General features: G+C 34.4%; 1 protein-coding gene across 1 annotated transcript in view; it reads right to left on the minus strand.

Annotated features, from left to right (window-relative positions):
- SPOCK3 (SPARC (osteonectin), cwcv and kazal like domains proteoglycan 3) overlaps positions 1-18,208 on the minus strand; it is a 295,465-nt gene that overhangs the window by 87,489 nt on the left and 189,768 nt on the right. Inside the window, exon 5 of the mRNA XM_037526414.2 lies at positions 11,373-11,493. Coding sequence (XP_037382311.1) covers positions 11,373-11,493 — 121 coding nt within the window. The remainder of the gene's footprint in view (positions 1-11,372; positions 11,494-18,208) is intronic.

An 18,208-nucleotide genomic window follows, 5' to 3' on the forward strand; every position in this document is an offset into this window, starting at 1 on the left:
AAGCAGACAGCAGAAAGGTGGATTCCATTCTGTGATCCAACCATCCACAGCGTTTTTGATAAGGATAGTTCAGTCTGTTATATTTAGGGTGATTATTAACATATGAAAGTCTGAGTCTACCATTTTGCCCTTTATTTAGTGATTCTATCCATTCCCTTATTCAGTTTGTGTGTGAGGGTGAGGATGGAGGGGTATTCTTCTCTTCTATATACAAAAGCTTCTTTCCACATTTGTTGGAGAGAAGGTTTGCATTTGCAAACTCCTTCAGCTTCTGCTTGTTTGAGAAAGCCTTTATTTCTCCCTTAAAAAGGATGAAATATTCTTAGTTGCTATGTAAGGATTCTGATCATGTAATTCCATTCTCTCCTTGCTCATAGTTTCTTCAAAGAAGTCTGATGTAAGGCTGATCATGGTTCTCTCACAGGTTATCTGCTTATTCCTCCTAGTCAGCTTCAATATTATTTCTTAGTTTTGACTCTTGAAAATGTCACAATTCTGTGTCTTGCTGCAGGTGTCCATTAAATTAACGTGGCCAGGTTCCATTAATTTTATAGTCTATATTTAGTTCCTTCTTTAGGTTTAGGAAGTTTTTCTCTATTATTTCTTAAATCAGTTCTCTGTTTCCTTCTCTTTCTCTCTCTTAGCCTTCTGGCTCAACCAATTCTTATATTGCTTTTTCTCATAGAATGGGATAACTTTGAAGTGCTTCTCCATTTTTTTTTCTTCATAGCTATCTTATCCCACCTGAATTCTTTGTTCTTTATTATCCTTCAAGGCCACTGATTCAATCTTCCATTTGTCTATTCTTCATCCATAGCTTTCTCTAGAATTTTTAATCTCTTCTATTGATGTTTTTGCATCTTTCATCTCCATTATTTTCAGATTGAAAGCTTCTATTTTCATCATATGTTTATTAATTTAATTTCATAAGACATTCATTTTTCTCAGTTTTCTAGTATATCTTTCATCGACTTCTCTGTGTTTTCTTCCATTTCTTTTAATTTCTTTATTATGGCAATTTTGAGCTCTGTATCTGATAGGAAGAAAGATCTTCCATGTCTTTGTGGTGGATTTCTAGAAATTAGTTTTCTCTGTGTGGTGAAGTACTTTCCAGGACTCAAGATGCCAAATTGTAAGTTCCCATTATCTCCTCATTATTAGTTATATATATATATATATATATATATATATATGTATGTATATATATACATATATATATATTTTAAAGATTTATTTTTATTTATTTATACAAGCACTGGGCACAGTCAGAAGCGCGGGAGGGTGAGAGAATACACCAGAGCCAGAGCGGGGAGCAGAACAGGCAGAAGGACTGAAGTACACTGCTGAGGGGAGCAGCGGGCGGCAGGAGAGGTCTGTGCACCATGCGGGACCCTCTTCCAGTGGCAGGGGAGCAGCCGGGGATCGAACCGGTGCTGCCGAGGCTGTGGGCAGCTTTGCAACCCAGCGCTCAACCGACCGGGAGGCCCAGTTATATATATTTTTAAGTTATAATTTATTCATGTCTTAAGTGTGCATAGCTGCCACATTTCCAGTAGATGGCACTATATATCAAGGAGAACTAATCAGTAGCTCCCTCTTCTGGGGGTGGGAGAGTGTCTTGGAAGGGTCTGTAGCTAGTGAGTATTGTAGGCAGAGCAGGAGACAGCTTGTGCCTGTGATACCATGGATAGCCCTTCTCTCTGGGTTTCAGGCCTATCTTTGCAGTCTGCAGACAACACTTTCTATGGGACTTCTCCACAATACTTTCATATACTTTCCATTGCAATTTCACTGTAAGGGCTCAAATGCCAAAAGAGGTGCCTTCAACATGTTCACACATAGGTCTTTATGGTTAGGTGCACACTAAGCAGATTGCCCACCCTGGCACTGCCCTATAATAGGAATGTACATATGAACTCGGTTTCTTCCTTGTTTGGAACCTCTCACACTCACCTTTATTGTTTAGAGTTAAACTTCCTCAGTGTCTCCTATGTCGCTGTGGTCAGTATTGGTCTCCAATGTCCAAGTTGTGCTCTTATTTCCACAAATCATGGGATTCTTTAAGCCCAGTGCCTGTCTGGACTATTTTAGAATTTAATACTGAGAGTGTAGCAGGGAACCTCCTCTAATGCCACCTTCCCCCAATGGAGTTTCCCGTCTTAAGCTAAATAATAACTTTAAAAAATATATTTTGTTGGCATAAGTTGTGTGACTTTGACAGTAGAGATACAGATACAGTTGTATTTGCATTGATTTTTTAAAGATCTATTTATTTATTTATTTATTTATTTATTTATTTATTTATTTATTTATATAAGAACTGGAGTACAGGCCAGATGTGTGGGAGGGTGAGAGGATTCACCAGAGACAGAGCAGGGGACAAAACAGGCAGACTGACAGAATACACTGTTGAGGGGAGCAGAGGGCGAGACAGGAGAGGTCTGCTGCACCATGTGGGTATCTCCACCAGCCGGGTGGTATCGAACCTGCACTGCAGAGGCTGCGGACAGCTTCACAGCACTAGGCTCAACCACCTGTGCCACCAGGGAGGCCCCTACACTGATTTTTAATACCTAGAAACTCAACTGGACTACCTTCTACTGGTAGAACAAGAATGGCACAAGCTACAGATATATTTATACATGGATTAATCTTGCTATAAGTTTTGGAAGAGTTGAAATATATATGGCTTTTTAAAACCACCCTCATTGTTTATGGTTCTATTTTCTCAATAAGGTTGTGTGTAGTTACAGTTACCAAGGACATCATTAGGGTAAGAGCCACATGTGATAAATGCACCAATCAGGAAATCATTGGTAGTTTTATTGCACAATAAGCAGCACTACGGTTAACTGTGAAATCTAAACTGGGCTCCAAATCTGGCATGTGACATACCAGCTTAATGGTTGCCTTGTGTCTCATTTATCTATAAGTCGCAGGACACATTAGAAACTGTCTTTAGGGTGGTTTTAATGTTTAAATTAATACACACAAAATACTTAGAACATTACCTGATATAATTGCTAGATTATTTTAGCAATTGCCATTAACATTAAATTTATAGAGCCACCACAATTCTTCAAATGTATTCTACATAATAAGAGCTCTGTGGATTTTTTTGCATGTAAAAACCTATACATCAGTTCATATCAAAAGGTAAAATACTGAATGCTTTTCTCTTAAATTTGGAATATAAAAAGAGGTACATTAAATATTATATTTGAAAACGTAACCAGAAAAAGAAGTAACATTCATAAGTAGAAAAGAAATAAACATATTCCTCTTCTTATAGAGGATGATTGTAAATATAGGAAAACTTGAGACACCTACAAAACACTACTGAAAATAAGTGAATTTCACAAGGTGTCAATATGCAAGGTCAGTATAGAAAAATTCAGTACACTAGCACCAAGCAATTTAAAAAGTAAATGTAATAATTAATTTTATAATGGCTTTAATAAAGGTAAATTAAATTACTTAGAATAAATTTATCATGGCATAACTGACCTTTCTACGAAAAGTACAAAACATTAATTAAGTCTAACTAATTAAATGGAGAGATATACAAAGTGGATGGGTTTGAATATTCAATATCGCTATCCATTCTTCCCAAATTTATCGATAGTTCATAAAAATCTGGGTCATCATTATACTGGCTTTGTGTAGAAAATGACAAACTGATTCAATATTCATATGGAAATGCAAATGGCAAATGGTAAAGAAATATTGAAAAAAACCATTGAACAAAATCAAACTTAGAGCACCTGAAATCAAAACTTAATATTCAGATAGAGTCATTAGGCAGTGAGGTGCCAATTCAAGGACAGGCACATAATTCATTGGAACAAAAGAGCCACAGAAACAGACCTACATTTTTATAACCAATTCATTTTTGACAAAGATACCAAGCAACCCACTGGAATACAATGCTACAACTCCTGCCACAACAACTGGTTGGCTAGATTTTAAAAAATATATCCAACCCCTACCTCTTACCATATACAAAAAGGAATCAATAAATATCATACATCAAAGACTAAAAGTTAAACTTTAAAACTTCTAGAAGAAAACATGACAGATTTATTTATACATGAAGTTATTAATCCAAAAACATATCTTAGAAATTAGACTGTAGAGTCTACGGCCATACCACCGTGAACGCGCCCGATCTCGTCAGAAATTAGACTATAGAAATCAGCCTACAAGAATGGGAGTGAAGAGTGTGGAGAAATAAGGGCGGGGGTGCTCAAAGACTGTGATGAAAGAGTATGGGTGTTTTGGTGGTAGTCCTGGTGTGGTAACATACATCTAACAAAAGGTGTGAACCTATATTCCTAAATCATATGCATTGCTGTAACTACAAATACATATATACACAATAAAATAAATAAATAAATAAATAAATAAATAAATAGATTACTTTTTCTCTATTTGTGCCTCTGTTCTCTTTAATTTGTATCTTCTGGAATGAAAAAAAATTAATAGAAAAAAGTTATAACCTTAGATAACTGATGAATGAATATTTTTATCATGTAAAATCTCTAAGAAATGTAATTTTCTTTATTTCTTTATTTTTTTAATTTTATTTTTATATTCCCCATACAATTGCAACCTGCTTATTTGACCCCAATCCCTCCTTTCCCTGCCACCCCCCCAGTGTGTCTCTGGTTCATAGCTGTTTGTTGATTTTGATTTTTTTCTAAGAAATGTAATTTTAAAACACTGCTCTGAAATTAAAAGTTTCACACAAGTGAGAAACGAGCAACCATAAATTTAAAGGTCCAATACTGCAATCTCTACTTAGTGATTCCAGTAAATATAGTCATCATATTAATGATGTGTAGCAATATTGTAGGAGATGAAGGGCAAATTAAAAAAAATAAAATATCTTTCTGCTCCTATAAAAGGAAAAGTGTTGTTGAAAGTGCATTAGTGGTGGGTTTGGTACATATACTTAAAGAATGAGAGGCATAAAATAATCCATAAAGCAAATTCCCAGAGTAGAAAGGACAAGGATTTAGAGCATGGGGTGAGATTAATTAGAGCGTTAACCCTCAAAAGTTCACCGTGCAGACCTTCAGTAAGCCATGGTTCTAAAGTACTTTATACAAGAAAATAAAAATGAATTTTAATTTCCTCAATATAATGCCAAAGTGCAAAGTGTGATTTACTCAGTGAAATGACCTAGGAGCAAGACAAAAATTTCCATTGTCACAGCAATGAGATACTACACTATTCATAATTTAAAAAGTGGAAGAATTTTCAGAATATATAATAGTAAAAGGAGCAAGTTGGTTTTCACAACTTTTTGTATCAGTAGCACATAGATTTTCATGCATAAACTTAATTTGCTTCTTTCTTTTTTCTTTGAGAAACAAAAATCATCACTTCAAATTATTCCCCTTGCTTTCATATGTGTATTTGAAAATAATATGAACATAACATTATAAATAACTAAAGTTTCAACATGTTATAGTCCATGCATATAAAATATTATATCAAATATATCCAAGATTATAGAAAAAAAGATTAGAATTTATTTTTGTTTAATGTTTTCCTAGAAAATAAGGATTTTGATAACTCAGTGGTTATTTGTAACTCTCCAAATTCAACTGACTTAAAAAGTCATGTTTGCCTTTAGTCAATAATGCTATTTAATCTAAATATTTACTATTTATAGAAGATGAATGTATTAACTAGTTTTTCCTGAATTAATATTTTTGGTTGACAAAAATAAAATTACACTTGAAGTTCTCAATCAACCTCTAACGAAATCATTGGTACTCACAGCATGCCACATACTTACAGCTAATAAATAACCTCAAACATTCTAAATTCTGTCCAATAAGTTTAATGCTAACTGCCACTCCACATTTCTGACTCCTAAAATTTGTTTATATAAATCAATATATAATTATATAATTTTAGTATGACTAAATATCAATGTAAAATATAGTTGAGTTTCTATGACAGCAATGTTGTATATTCCAGGCTCAGTGAAGGTAAGCTTCATATAAAAAAGATTCCTGTAATATTTGTTTATTTATGAGAGAATGCTAAAAGACTGGGATTAGTGTTTTATAAAAATTAAATATATTCTACCCTTAGGTTGCCTTGTAGCTTCTTTCTCCATTGTACATGGAAAATGAAGGAATTATCATTTTTCCTAATAAATGGATACAAAAGAGTACGTATTTTGTGCTTTATAATCCATACTTCAGGGGATAAAAACAGGTTGTGTTGGAAGCCAAATCATTGAAAGGAGGGGAAAGCTTTATAGACAATTATAAATGTAGACATTTATCTCACAGAACATGGTATCATCTCAGGGACTTGTCTGTTGTGAAGAAGTTAGTCCTAGATGGCCCATTGAGTTCCTTTTAAATCTGAGATTTTATGATAAAGTTCACTTGTATTATTTTCTTTAATGTGCAGAGCTTTAGTAGGAATTTATCCCAGTCAATGATTCTGATAATATGCTAGAGTTTTAATCTTGATCAGGTTGCCATTCCAAAGCCAGCAGTAAAACCTAATTGATGTTGAAAGCAGTTCAAATAAAACATCAGATACCCATTTCTGACAGCTGACCTTTCAACATAAAATTATATCAGTTCAGGCAAAGTATTTAGAGGAACACAGATAAGAAAATTAAATACTAAATATCAATGGGTTGCAACAAACCAAATGTCTAAAGGAGTCAGAAATGTTCTAACTTTCAAAATGCACATACACTTGATAGAGTTAATAACTATTATGCAGAGAAAGTAATAAATGACTCAAAAAATAAAGGAAAGAAAGACTGAAATACAGTAGTGCAATAATGAATCTTAAAGTGGATATTTTTTCAAATTATGACAGCTAATGATTCCCTCTATAATGCTAAAATTCTTTTTATAATAAACAAAGAACCGTATAGTTAAGATTTCAAATGCAATACTTTGGAGGGATGCAATGGTGGTTCTGAACTATGGCTATATATAAAAATCAGTTGGGCAGCCTTTAAAATTCAAATTTACAGGACCCCATATCAGACCAATTTAAGTAGCATCTCTATAAGCCAGAGTTTGGAATTCCAGTATAAAATAGATACATTTTTTTATTTGCTTCCCTTAAAACACACATGCAGGTATACACATGTGCACACATACATAATTTTTTATAAACAATGCTCATTTCTAAGGAATTTATCATTATTTAGTTCAACTGACAAGCATTGCATGACTAAATATGATAGGATAGAGTTCAAAAATCATCCAATGTACTGTCCCTAGGGAACTTATATATGGATGCCCTGTTGAATCCTAAAACATTAATATTATTTATTGACTTCTGCTCAGTGAATGTAGTTCACTATTTACACAAGTCAGTGACAAATATATCCATGTTCTAATATAGATGCTATATTGGACTGGAGAACAATTTCTAGTTCTTACTGAAGCTTGACAATACAATCAAAATAGATTTTGCCTGAAGTAAAGAAACAAGGACCTTCATCTTTTGTGTCAATTTCAGGAATGATTACCTCTCAAATAACCTTGAACAGACATATTTTGATTTTTCCAGCATTGCTGAATTTGAAAGAATTTAGAAGTCATTGGTTATTCTTAAAAGAAAGATTAAGTAAACTCTTTTAAAAAGTCAATTGCTTTTCTTAACAAGAAAAAATAGATGTTAGAAAAATGCTTCTCATGAAAATCAAAAAAAAAATTCTCATTATTTATTCAAGTAATCTATTTTTCATAGTTTTCTCCCAGTTCCTTTTTCTTTTCATGTATTGTTATAAATATTCTGTTGAGGATTTCAAGACAAGCTGACAAGTTTAGAACTTAAATTCTAATAAAATAATTATTTTAATTTGGCCACATTATATAATGAGATAAACTTTTCAAAATTATATTCTAATTGTCATCTGGTTAAACTCTTGCTTTGGATAATTGATAATAACTCTCTTTTGCACCTTTTCCCAGCTCTTATACCTACTATACTTTATAATGATGTCACCTCAATTAAGTTGTTCAGTGGAAATATAATTTATAATTTTATCTCTATGAATAGAACTGAAAGTAATGAGGAGATGAGGAAATATTATGGGTCTAAAATGAAACCTGTAGGAATTTACTTGTAGGAGTAAAAAGAAAAAAAAAAAAGAAAAAAGAACTGTGTATCAATGTAGGGGTTTCAAAATACAGGGAGATGAGTAAAAAGGTCTGGAGAGTAGGACTTTGTTTCCATCTTGGAGGCAGGGTTCCATACTATGGATTTACCACTTACAGAAGTCAGTCACAATTATATCCAATCTTTATAGTCAATCTTTACCAGGATTCAACTGAAGGATTAGAAGCATCAAGAAAGGAGCTTCATGGACCATACTGAGCTTAGAACTTGGAGCTAACCATTGTTGTTAGTTCAAATGCACACAAGCTTCAAAAAGTTGTTAAATTTTCCCTGTCAGAGTTTCCTTGGTCTACAAAGAATATTTAGTGAGTCAAGAACCAGAAGAAAGATCCTCTAACTTCTCTATCCAACTCTTGCTCTTATCTGTGGATAAGGAGGTATTGAAAAAATAATTGAATGGCTTTATCAATATCTTGCCTGTGGTCTTTGTTTACAATTAGTATCTACATAGTCTAGGACAATATTTTCTCTTACATAAATCAAAATAAAATATGAGGACCTTAATTTGAATTTCAAATCCCATAACATAAAAATTATTAATGAAAATTGTTTAATATATGTACTAACAAGCTAAGATTTGTTTCCATTATTTTATGTAGCTCAGATACATTGTTGCCAGTTCATACACTTAAGATTAGGCTTGGTTCTCTACAGTAAGTCATCTTGATAAATTAGAATTAACAGGAATGAATTCGCATGGCAATTTGAGCTTTCTAAAAACTTACTCAGTTGAACCATGTTCTATTTATGTCTTTCTATTATAATAAGGTATTCACTGAGAGTGGTGTCTATGCAAAGAAGTATTAAATAATAATTGAAGTATGGGTTATTAATTTTTTCTGGCTTGGTGTACCTTAATATTAATACTCAAGGGGTGAGACAATTGCATCTGACATTAAAGAGAAAACAAATCAGTCATGAAGGGCTCCTGCGTGAACAGCATCTTCATCCCCTCCATGCTTATCATCTTTGATTTCCAGTTTAATATGATTATCAATTTGAAGAATGGTAATTGCAGATTCTGTTGCAAACTTCAGGCTCTTAACTTTAACTTTGGTTGGTTCAAACACCCCACTTGTTTATTATCGCGGGGTTTGCCATTGATCAAGTCAAGACCAAGAGGTATGGATTATTTAGAATGGCTTAATTGACAATATTAATAAATCTATATGATTTGTAAACTAGAACTTTACAGTGTGCCTCCTGCAAAGGAGAACAACAAGGAATTAGTGAATTAGTCAAATTGTGATGTGTAGTCACTCCAAGGTAGATGACTGTGTTTGTCCCAAATATTCAATCAAGATCATCCATCTGTTCTTTTTTTATTTTAATTATTTTATTTTTATTTTATATCATTTTATATCATTTTTCATTTTTGCACAATATGTGCATTTTCATCTTGGTTATAATCCCCATACACTTCCCACCCCCCTTGTTTTGATCATACTTCCTTCTCCCCCATCCCCGTAGTATGTCTCAGGTTTTTAGTTGCCTATTGATTTTGATTTTTACTTTATTATAATTAGTCTTTTTCCTGGTCCCTTATCCTGTGAAACTAATTTGTGGGGAGGATGGATTATCTCTAAGGAGCATCTTACAAAGAACCCTGCACAAATAAGTGGTGGACTAATGTGCAGGTGATGGACTAACATTCCAGGCATGTTAGATACAACATATGACATAATCATACTTCTGTCACATTTATTTCTAATGTTAAGACACAAGTCTAAGTTGGATATTCATAAAAATTCCAATCTCTCCTTTGACTCAAATTGTTTAACCATCAATGTTGAGAAAGTAAAATTGGGATTAAAATGCTTCCTACATAGCTCTAACCTACCAGTTTGAATATTACCATCTGCATTCTTCCTTGTAATTTAACAAATCAACATAATAGTTCATACATCGTTATCATGTATGATTTAACAATAAAATATAGACTCATTCTCTTTTTGCTTACAACATTGATTTTTCTAAATTTGCAAAGATGGGGGGATCATGATGATAAATTTACCAACATCATCATCTTGTTGAGAAGACTGATTATACTATACCTTTTCCCCTAGCAATGTTTATATCTCTACATGTACCTTTAAAACTTTAGCATATAAACACATGGCCGCTTCATTAAGGACATATAGTACTTAGCAACCATAAGTATTATGCCCATATTTACTAACTGAATTTATTTTATCCTTGTAGTGCTCTTACTAAGGTTAGAAAAAAAAAAGTAAGTGAAAGATCTACAAAAATATTTACTAGGATATAATATGGTAGACAAAGAGTTATCTATAAAAATAAAATGTTCAGAGAGCCAAAAAGTTTTGAAATTAACTTAGCAGTAAGCAAAATCAGACATGAACTGAGGTAAGGTTCCTTTACATATTTCAGGTATCCTATTTAATGTGAACATTCATACAGTTTCTTAAAGAGATGTTAATACATTTAATTAGATTCCAATGAGGACATTATATGATATGGTATGTTACCTTTCTAAACTATACACTTAAAAAATCTAAACCCATAAATGTATCTGTTCCCAAAGATTCAGGTAAGAGGTCATGAGCCTATTTTCCTTTCTGTCACATAATCAGAGAAAACTCATCAAGGTCATGTTAAGTAAATTTTTTCAAAACTCCCAAATATTTGAGCAATACTGAACACCAAATACGGAAGCAGAATAATATATAGTAGAGAACAGAAACATTGAATCAAAAATGATATCAAAGTTTGACTTCAATATCAGAAAAATATGTGAAATTTGCTATTTCTTGTCAATCTTAGTTTTCTCATGCACTGGAAGATTTTTGAAGACTTAAAGGAGATAATATGGGATGTAACTTACAAGAAAAAAAGAAATAATGATCTCAACAGGTTGTAGATGCTTTTGTTGCTATGGTAATAACCATTGCAATTACTGTATGGCACGATAACATTTCTGACCCCTTTATAGTAGCAGTAAAGGTAAAGTTAGTTTCAATATTTGAGGGTTCTATATGTTTACAGCTTTATATTTCAAACATTAAAAATTTCTTATAGAGGAGAAACATATTTACATTGAATCATATTCCAAGCCAGCAAGATAGGACGCATTATTTTAAAAGTTAAATAAATCATTAGGATGATCACATTATAGCATTAATACTTTCAATCACTTATAAATATGCATTTGTGTTTCATACTATAATTATCTTTACCTGAGAAGAGTAAGTATGGCCATCTGAACCACAAACGGGGCTGGGGTGGACCACGGGGCATGGCTTGCAGGTAGATATTGGACCCCTCCACTGCTTATGAGCTACTCCTGCATCTTTCATACTGTTAAAAAAAAAAAAAAAAAAACAACATAGCGCATTTATTTGAAAAAATAAGTTTCTATGAGCATCACGTCCTTTCTCTATCATCACTGTGGTTCTTGAAGATAAATGAGAATCAGTAAACTGAATCCTCATTTTCAATGTATTAATCCATACAGTGTCCTTTGTCATACTGTTTTGCTTCATATATAAAGATATTCCCATAATAGGGCCCCCCTGGTGGCACAAGGGGTTAAGTGTCAGTACAATAAAGCAATCCATAGCCACTGGAGCATGAGTTCAATCCCCGGCCATGAGGTGACCCACATGGCACAGCAGACCTCTCCTCTGTCTCGCTCTCTGCTCCCCTCAGCAGTGTATTTCAGTAGATCCACCTGTTCTGCTCCCCACACTGTCTCTGGTGAATCCTCTCACCCTCCCACACCTCTGGCCTGTACCCCAGTTCTTCTATGTAAAAACAAAATTGTTAAAAAAAAGATATTCCCATAATAAAAACCACATTCCTTAAAAATATTCTGTTAGATGCTATAGAGCATAGATATTTACTTTTTTTTTTTTTTTTGCTTTTCATTTTAGTTGTGGAACATTTTATTTATTTATTTATCTTTCATTGAGGCAACATTAGGATTTTGATAGCCCCAGAAACAATCAATAACTACTCAACAATAAGTACTCACACATCTGAAACGTTCTAAAGGGTCAGTCTAGTATTCCAATGGGAATAGCATCACACCTCAGAAAACAAACACCTAATTCACATGTGCCTGATGTGTCTGAAATTGAGTAGTTTACTTTTAAAGAAAACTACAATAAAGAAATACACTGTTCTTGGGCCTCCCCAGTGGCGCAGCGGTTGAGCGCTGGGTTGTGAAGCTGCCTACAGCCTCTGCAGCGCCGGTTCGATCCCTAGCTGCTCCCCGGCCACTGGAGGAGGGTCCCACATGGCGCGCAGACCTCTCCTGCCGCCCGCTGCTCCCCTCAGCAGTGTCCTTCGGTCCTTCTGCCTGCTCTGCTCCCTGCTCTGGCTCTGGTGAATTCTCTCACCCTCCTGCACTTCTTACTGTGGCCAGTGCTTGTAAAAATGAATAAATAAATCTTAAAAAAAATAAAAAAAATAAAAATGCTTTAAAAAAAAAAAGAAATGCACTGTTCTTGTAATGACCAATATTTAGATGGCAAATTCTTTTTCTATTGTGTAGAAATGCCTCTCAATGAATCCACTAGACTTTGGTCTAGTACATAGGAGAAACCCATTCTCTGCTGTCTACACTAAGAATAATAGTATCTTTATCGGCTGTGATTAAATAGCTTATTGTTCTAACAATTTATGTGAATTACTTATAGGGAGAGAGATTAAGGGACACAAAAATAAGAACAAGAGAAATAGAATCTATGCATAAACATACTTTGTACAAGTACCCTAGTAAAGCAGTGTTTATTCCTAGTCATCAAAATTGTTTTTTAGGATAGTAACTTCATGTCTATCAGAATGAGAAAACATGCTTTACTAGAAACACTTGTTTCCTTTTTATTCACTTTTTTCATGAGTAAGTCAAACCTACAAAAGGTCATCACAAAAGCCTATTAAATATAGTAAGAATCATTACAGGGAAAGAAGTTCAAAATATATGTTTCGAATTTTGATAAAATGTGGGTGGGTATTAAGAAGTTTATTATCTTTTCTTTCTCTCCCCAACAAAAGATTTTCCATGAAGTCTATTATAGCTCGAAACATGCTGTCTTCACTTCAGTTCTATAAATGTTACCAAGAGACCACTTTAAAACCTTCCCTGACCAAAGTTTATGTCATAAGAGATACAGTGAGAGAGATAATCATGTTGATCTTACTAATTAAGTAATTGGTGCAAGATTCTAATGGGAATTTAAGCAATGACTGGGAAAACTGGAATATTATTCCCTCCCACTTCAAGTCATATAAGTTACAGAAACAGAACATAGAGAAATTTTACAAATGTAATATTCCCCTTGTATTGTTCTTTCACTTTGTATAATCAAAACAAGTCATAAAATGAGGCAAATCATTTGGTCTTCAGGTACATTAAACAGTTTTGGACTTATAATGAATAAAAAGTATTTTGTTATAACAGGTTATACATATCATTTATGCTTTGGAAGGAATGTGCATATCAGAAATACAATTTGAACAAAGCTTTCATGTTTTAGGTTTTATATGATTTTGAAATGAATGAAATAGTTCACAGAAAAAATATCTCATCATGACACATGACAGTATTATTAACCAAGTCAGTAACCTCCTTGGGATTTTAATTTCTTCACTTATGCAATGCTAAACCTGATCAGGATGAATCATTTGATGTTAAGCATTCCATGAGTATATAAATCTTGAATGAAAATACTTACATAAGGGCACCCAATATAAATTAGAAGCACAGGCAGTACATACTGATGATATAATTTGCGAACCTGACCTTGTATTACCAAGTTAAATATATATATATATATATATATGTATAAACATATTTATTGGAACAAGTTTTAGGAAGTTACTTTTGACTTTCAAGACAATAATTTTTCATAAAGCACTATTTTAGGAACTGAGCCAAGTATTTACACAAATTCAAGGTTAGACTACCAGGTGTATTACTTGTCCTATTATGGACCACATACATATATATTTTAATATTATCTGTTATTCTGGGAACCCTATGCAATATATATTATTTTTAAATTTTGAGACAAGGAAGAAGGTTGAGGGAATGTTTATAAACTTCTATTGCTTGTAATAGATACAGACTTCAAGTGGTCTCCTTTCAATTTTGTTACTGACTTTTTTCCTTCCATAAATGTGTACACAAAAGTTTTAATGTCATAGAAAATCACATTCCCATATTACATAAATTTTTAGATCAGTTTTTCCTAATTTGTGAAAAACATAGCAAAGCAACCTAAAATTTTACTTAGAAAACTTAATCCACCACTATCAGTAAGTATAGAGAGAGTATATCTGTTTAATTAAACCTTAAATTTAAATAAAGTGTTATAAATAATACAACACTATACATGAGTTTTATTGAGGGAATCATTACAAAGATTAATTAACTAATATATGAATTGGTTCGATTTGAGTTGTGCCAAAAGGTACATTTTCATTCCACATGAGCAGATAAGAATGTTGGTACATTTTCATATTTAAAATAAAAGTAGATGAGGATGGAAAAGATGGCATCAAAGGAGATTCTCTACTTTGCTCCAAGGAGGATAATCTGAAAATGTTCTAAAGAAGCACTAGACCCAGAGGATTCCATGACTCGGGGCAAAAGCAGAGCATCTCTTGTACATCAGGAACCAACGCTGACCATGCAGAATGGACACTGAGGAAACTTTAAGCAAAAAGTGGGTGGAGAGGGGTCTCCCTGTTGGCAAAAGGGATTAAGTCTCAGCACTATGAAGCTATCAGCAGCCACTGCAGCACCAGTTTGATCCGTGGCCAGGGAGGTGACACACATGGAGCAGCAGACCTCTAATGTCTCACTCGCTGCTCCCCTCAGCAGTTTATTTCAGTAGATCTGCCTGTTCTGCTCCCCACTCTGTCTCTGGTGAATCCTCTCACCCCCCCACCACACCTCTGGCCTACACCCCACCTCTTGTATGCATAAATAAATAAAATAAATCTGTAAAAAAAAAAAAGTGGGTGGAGAGAGATGCCTAGAGACTGAAACTGGGTTGGGAGACTGGTGCGAGGCTATGCCCCAGGCCCGGCTGGTCCCTCTGGAGACTGCTGATTAGGGTGAAGTTGCATCCTTAACTGAGGAGAGATATGTGTGGAGAAGCTGGGGTGTGTCAGTAGGGCCAGGACCCCAATGAAGAGGAGAGGATATTAAATTTTCTCCCCACCCCCACCAAGAGATTAAAGAAACCAAAAGCTGAATGAAAAAATAAAATAGACAGATCTTAAGCAGACTTTCAAGGAAAAAAAAAAAGGGAGGGGACTTAAATAAATAGAACCACAAACAACCACAACCATGTGAATTCATTCCAGGATCACAAGGATGGCTCAACAACTGACAATCAAATGCCACATGGTGTCACTTATATGTGGAACAGAGAGAGACAAAATAAAGTTCAGAAAAAGCCAAACCAAGACGAAGCCCTAGAAATGTCACTGGAGTGGAGATGACCGAGGGTGATGAGGAGGGGAAAGAGCAAAGTGGGGATGGGACACAGTGGACTAAGAGGAAGGACTATGGGTGCTGTGGTGATGGGGGTGGGGTGACCCTATACCTCTAAATCCTATACAGTATTGTGAACTGATGTTACCTCCATTTGAAAAAAGAATTAGAAAATCCATCAATAATCCCAATTATTAAAATTCATAAGTGAAGCAAGTTTCTACCATAAACAGTGTTATCACTTTAACCTTAAGTTGTTTTATAGTGTATGAACTAAGGTTTAATTCACAAAAATGTATGATTCTTAAAGAGCAAAGACTCTATGTCTGAAAAATGTATTTTTTTAAATGACAGAGATGCAGCTTAAAGAGGGAAAAGTATTCCACCTGAAATATAACTAACAACATTAGAGTTTATTCTAACATTTGTCAAAAGACATGGAAAATATTTTGTTTGATCAGTCAAAATATTTTATGAAAATGTCACGATTTTGAAAAAAAATATATTTTTTTTAAAAAACAGAAGGAAATGTTTTTACCTGCTATTGAACAAATAAACTTGACAGCTTTAGCAGAAGCCTTTAACCACTCAGTGCTACATTTTATTTTAGAAAGCAGTGATTAAAGGTCACCCAATGCTCATAGAAGGAAAAGAAAGCTTTTTCTCCCCAAAGAAGTGACCATGTTTTGCTTGAGGCTGATTCACAAGACTATGAGAAAGAAAAGTACAAAGTTCTCACTATGCAGTAATATTTACAGTATTTTTCAAGTTAAATAATTAATGATATTTAATAGGAAATTTAGGTTGTTGGATACATATTTTATTGTCTCCTGATTGTATTTAACTCCTGTTCTGAAAGCATATACTCCAGATAGGTGTTGATTGTTTTTGTGTAATCAGAAGTAGCCTCAGATTTACTAACCAAGGGAATGTCCTCCATAAAATATTATCTTGACAACTTGCACCATATCTAAAAGGCTATCAGAAAAACCTTTTACAACAGTTTTAGTATTTTTATTTATTGTACATTATTACTGACAACTACCTATCATGTTTTAGGAGTTAAATTAGGCATTTTAAAAACCCCATCAGTATTTCACACTACAAAGTGTCCTCTTCAATAAAGAGTAGCTATTCATACTTCAGACTACTGTTCATTTATTTACTCATGAAAATTCTCTACAGTATGTGCAGGAACTGATACTTCAGGAGGAACCAGACATCTAGAGATATAGAATTCATGGAATTCAAATTTCTTTGGAAAACAAAATGATAAGCATAGCTTGGTGTGAGGATTTCCCACAAATCAGGAAGTAAGAAGAACAATCTAGCAGTTAAACACCACTTGCAGTCATCTTTTTTTTTTTTTTAAGATTTATTTCTTTATTTATACAAGCACTGGGTATAGTCAGAAGGGCGGGAGGGTGAGAGAATTCACCAGAGTCAGAGTGGGGAACAGAACAGGCAGATGAAGGAAGTCCACTGCTGAGGGGAGCAGTGGGTGGCAGGAGAGGTCTGTGCACCATGTGGGACCCTCGCCAGCAGCCGGGGATCGAACTGGTGCTGCAGAGGCTGCGGGCAGCTTCGCAACCCAGCGCTCAACTGCTGCACCACTGGGGAGGCCCCACTTGTACTCATCTTATATGTGGAACAGAGAGAGACAAAATAAAGTTCAGAAAAAGCCAAACCAAGAACAAGCCCTAGGAATGTCACTGGAGTTAAGGTGACTGAGGGTGATGGGGAGGGGAAAGAGCAAAGTGGGGCCCCACCTTCGGTTCTTTCTCAAAAAAAAAAAAAAAAAATTCTGATTCTCCAAGTATATTTCCACCACCTGTTTTCTGCTCCATATACCCTCTTTGTAACTTAAACCTATATTACATATTATTTCTTTTATAAAAGCCACCTGTATGTTTATCTTTCTTAACTCTCAAATCACCAAATCTATACTCATGTTCCCCCAATTCTGAGTCTCTTTCTTGCCCCTGTGACATCTGCTGAACCACTGGGTGTATGGATATGCCAAAAACCTACTCACTTCCTACCTCTGTTGTTTTTTCTCCTAGCTCTCAGTTTAGAAAATAACAGAGCAAAGGCCCACATTCTGTGTCCTAAAAATACTTGTATCATCTGTTGAGTTGCCCCATTCATAAGCAAGCAGCAAAAAGCTGGGTAGCTACAAAGGTCATTTTAATCACAGCATGGATTGAATATAAATTTAATTGAACCACATCATCCTTTGGAGTCACCATACTCAACATTCTGACCTATGTGTAATTAGCTCAATCACATTCCTGATTTTCCTCTGGTTAGATCATTCTTCCAGAAATAGAGTTTCTAAAATTGGGCCATGGATTTTTTTTTTTTTTTCCTATGTCTGCTATAACAAATTACCCAAAATGTTCTGGCTAAAATAAGAGAAGCTTAATTTCTCACAGTTATGGAGATCAAAAGTCCAAAATCAGTTTTACTGATTTTGAAGTCAAGATGTTGGCTGGGCTGCATGATCTTGGGGGTTCCAGGTGATAATCTTTTGCCTTTCTGTCCTCTGGTCACTGTTGGCAGTCC

Source organism: Talpa occidentalis, unplaced genomic scaffold (genome assembly GCF_014898055.3).
Source record: "Talpa occidentalis isolate TD23 unplaced genomic scaffold, MPIMG_talOcc4v2.1 talOcc4.4, whole genome shotgun sequence".
In the NCBI taxonomy this organism is placed as follows: Eukaryota; Metazoa; Chordata; class Mammalia; order Eulipotyphla; family Talpidae; genus Talpa; species Talpa occidentalis.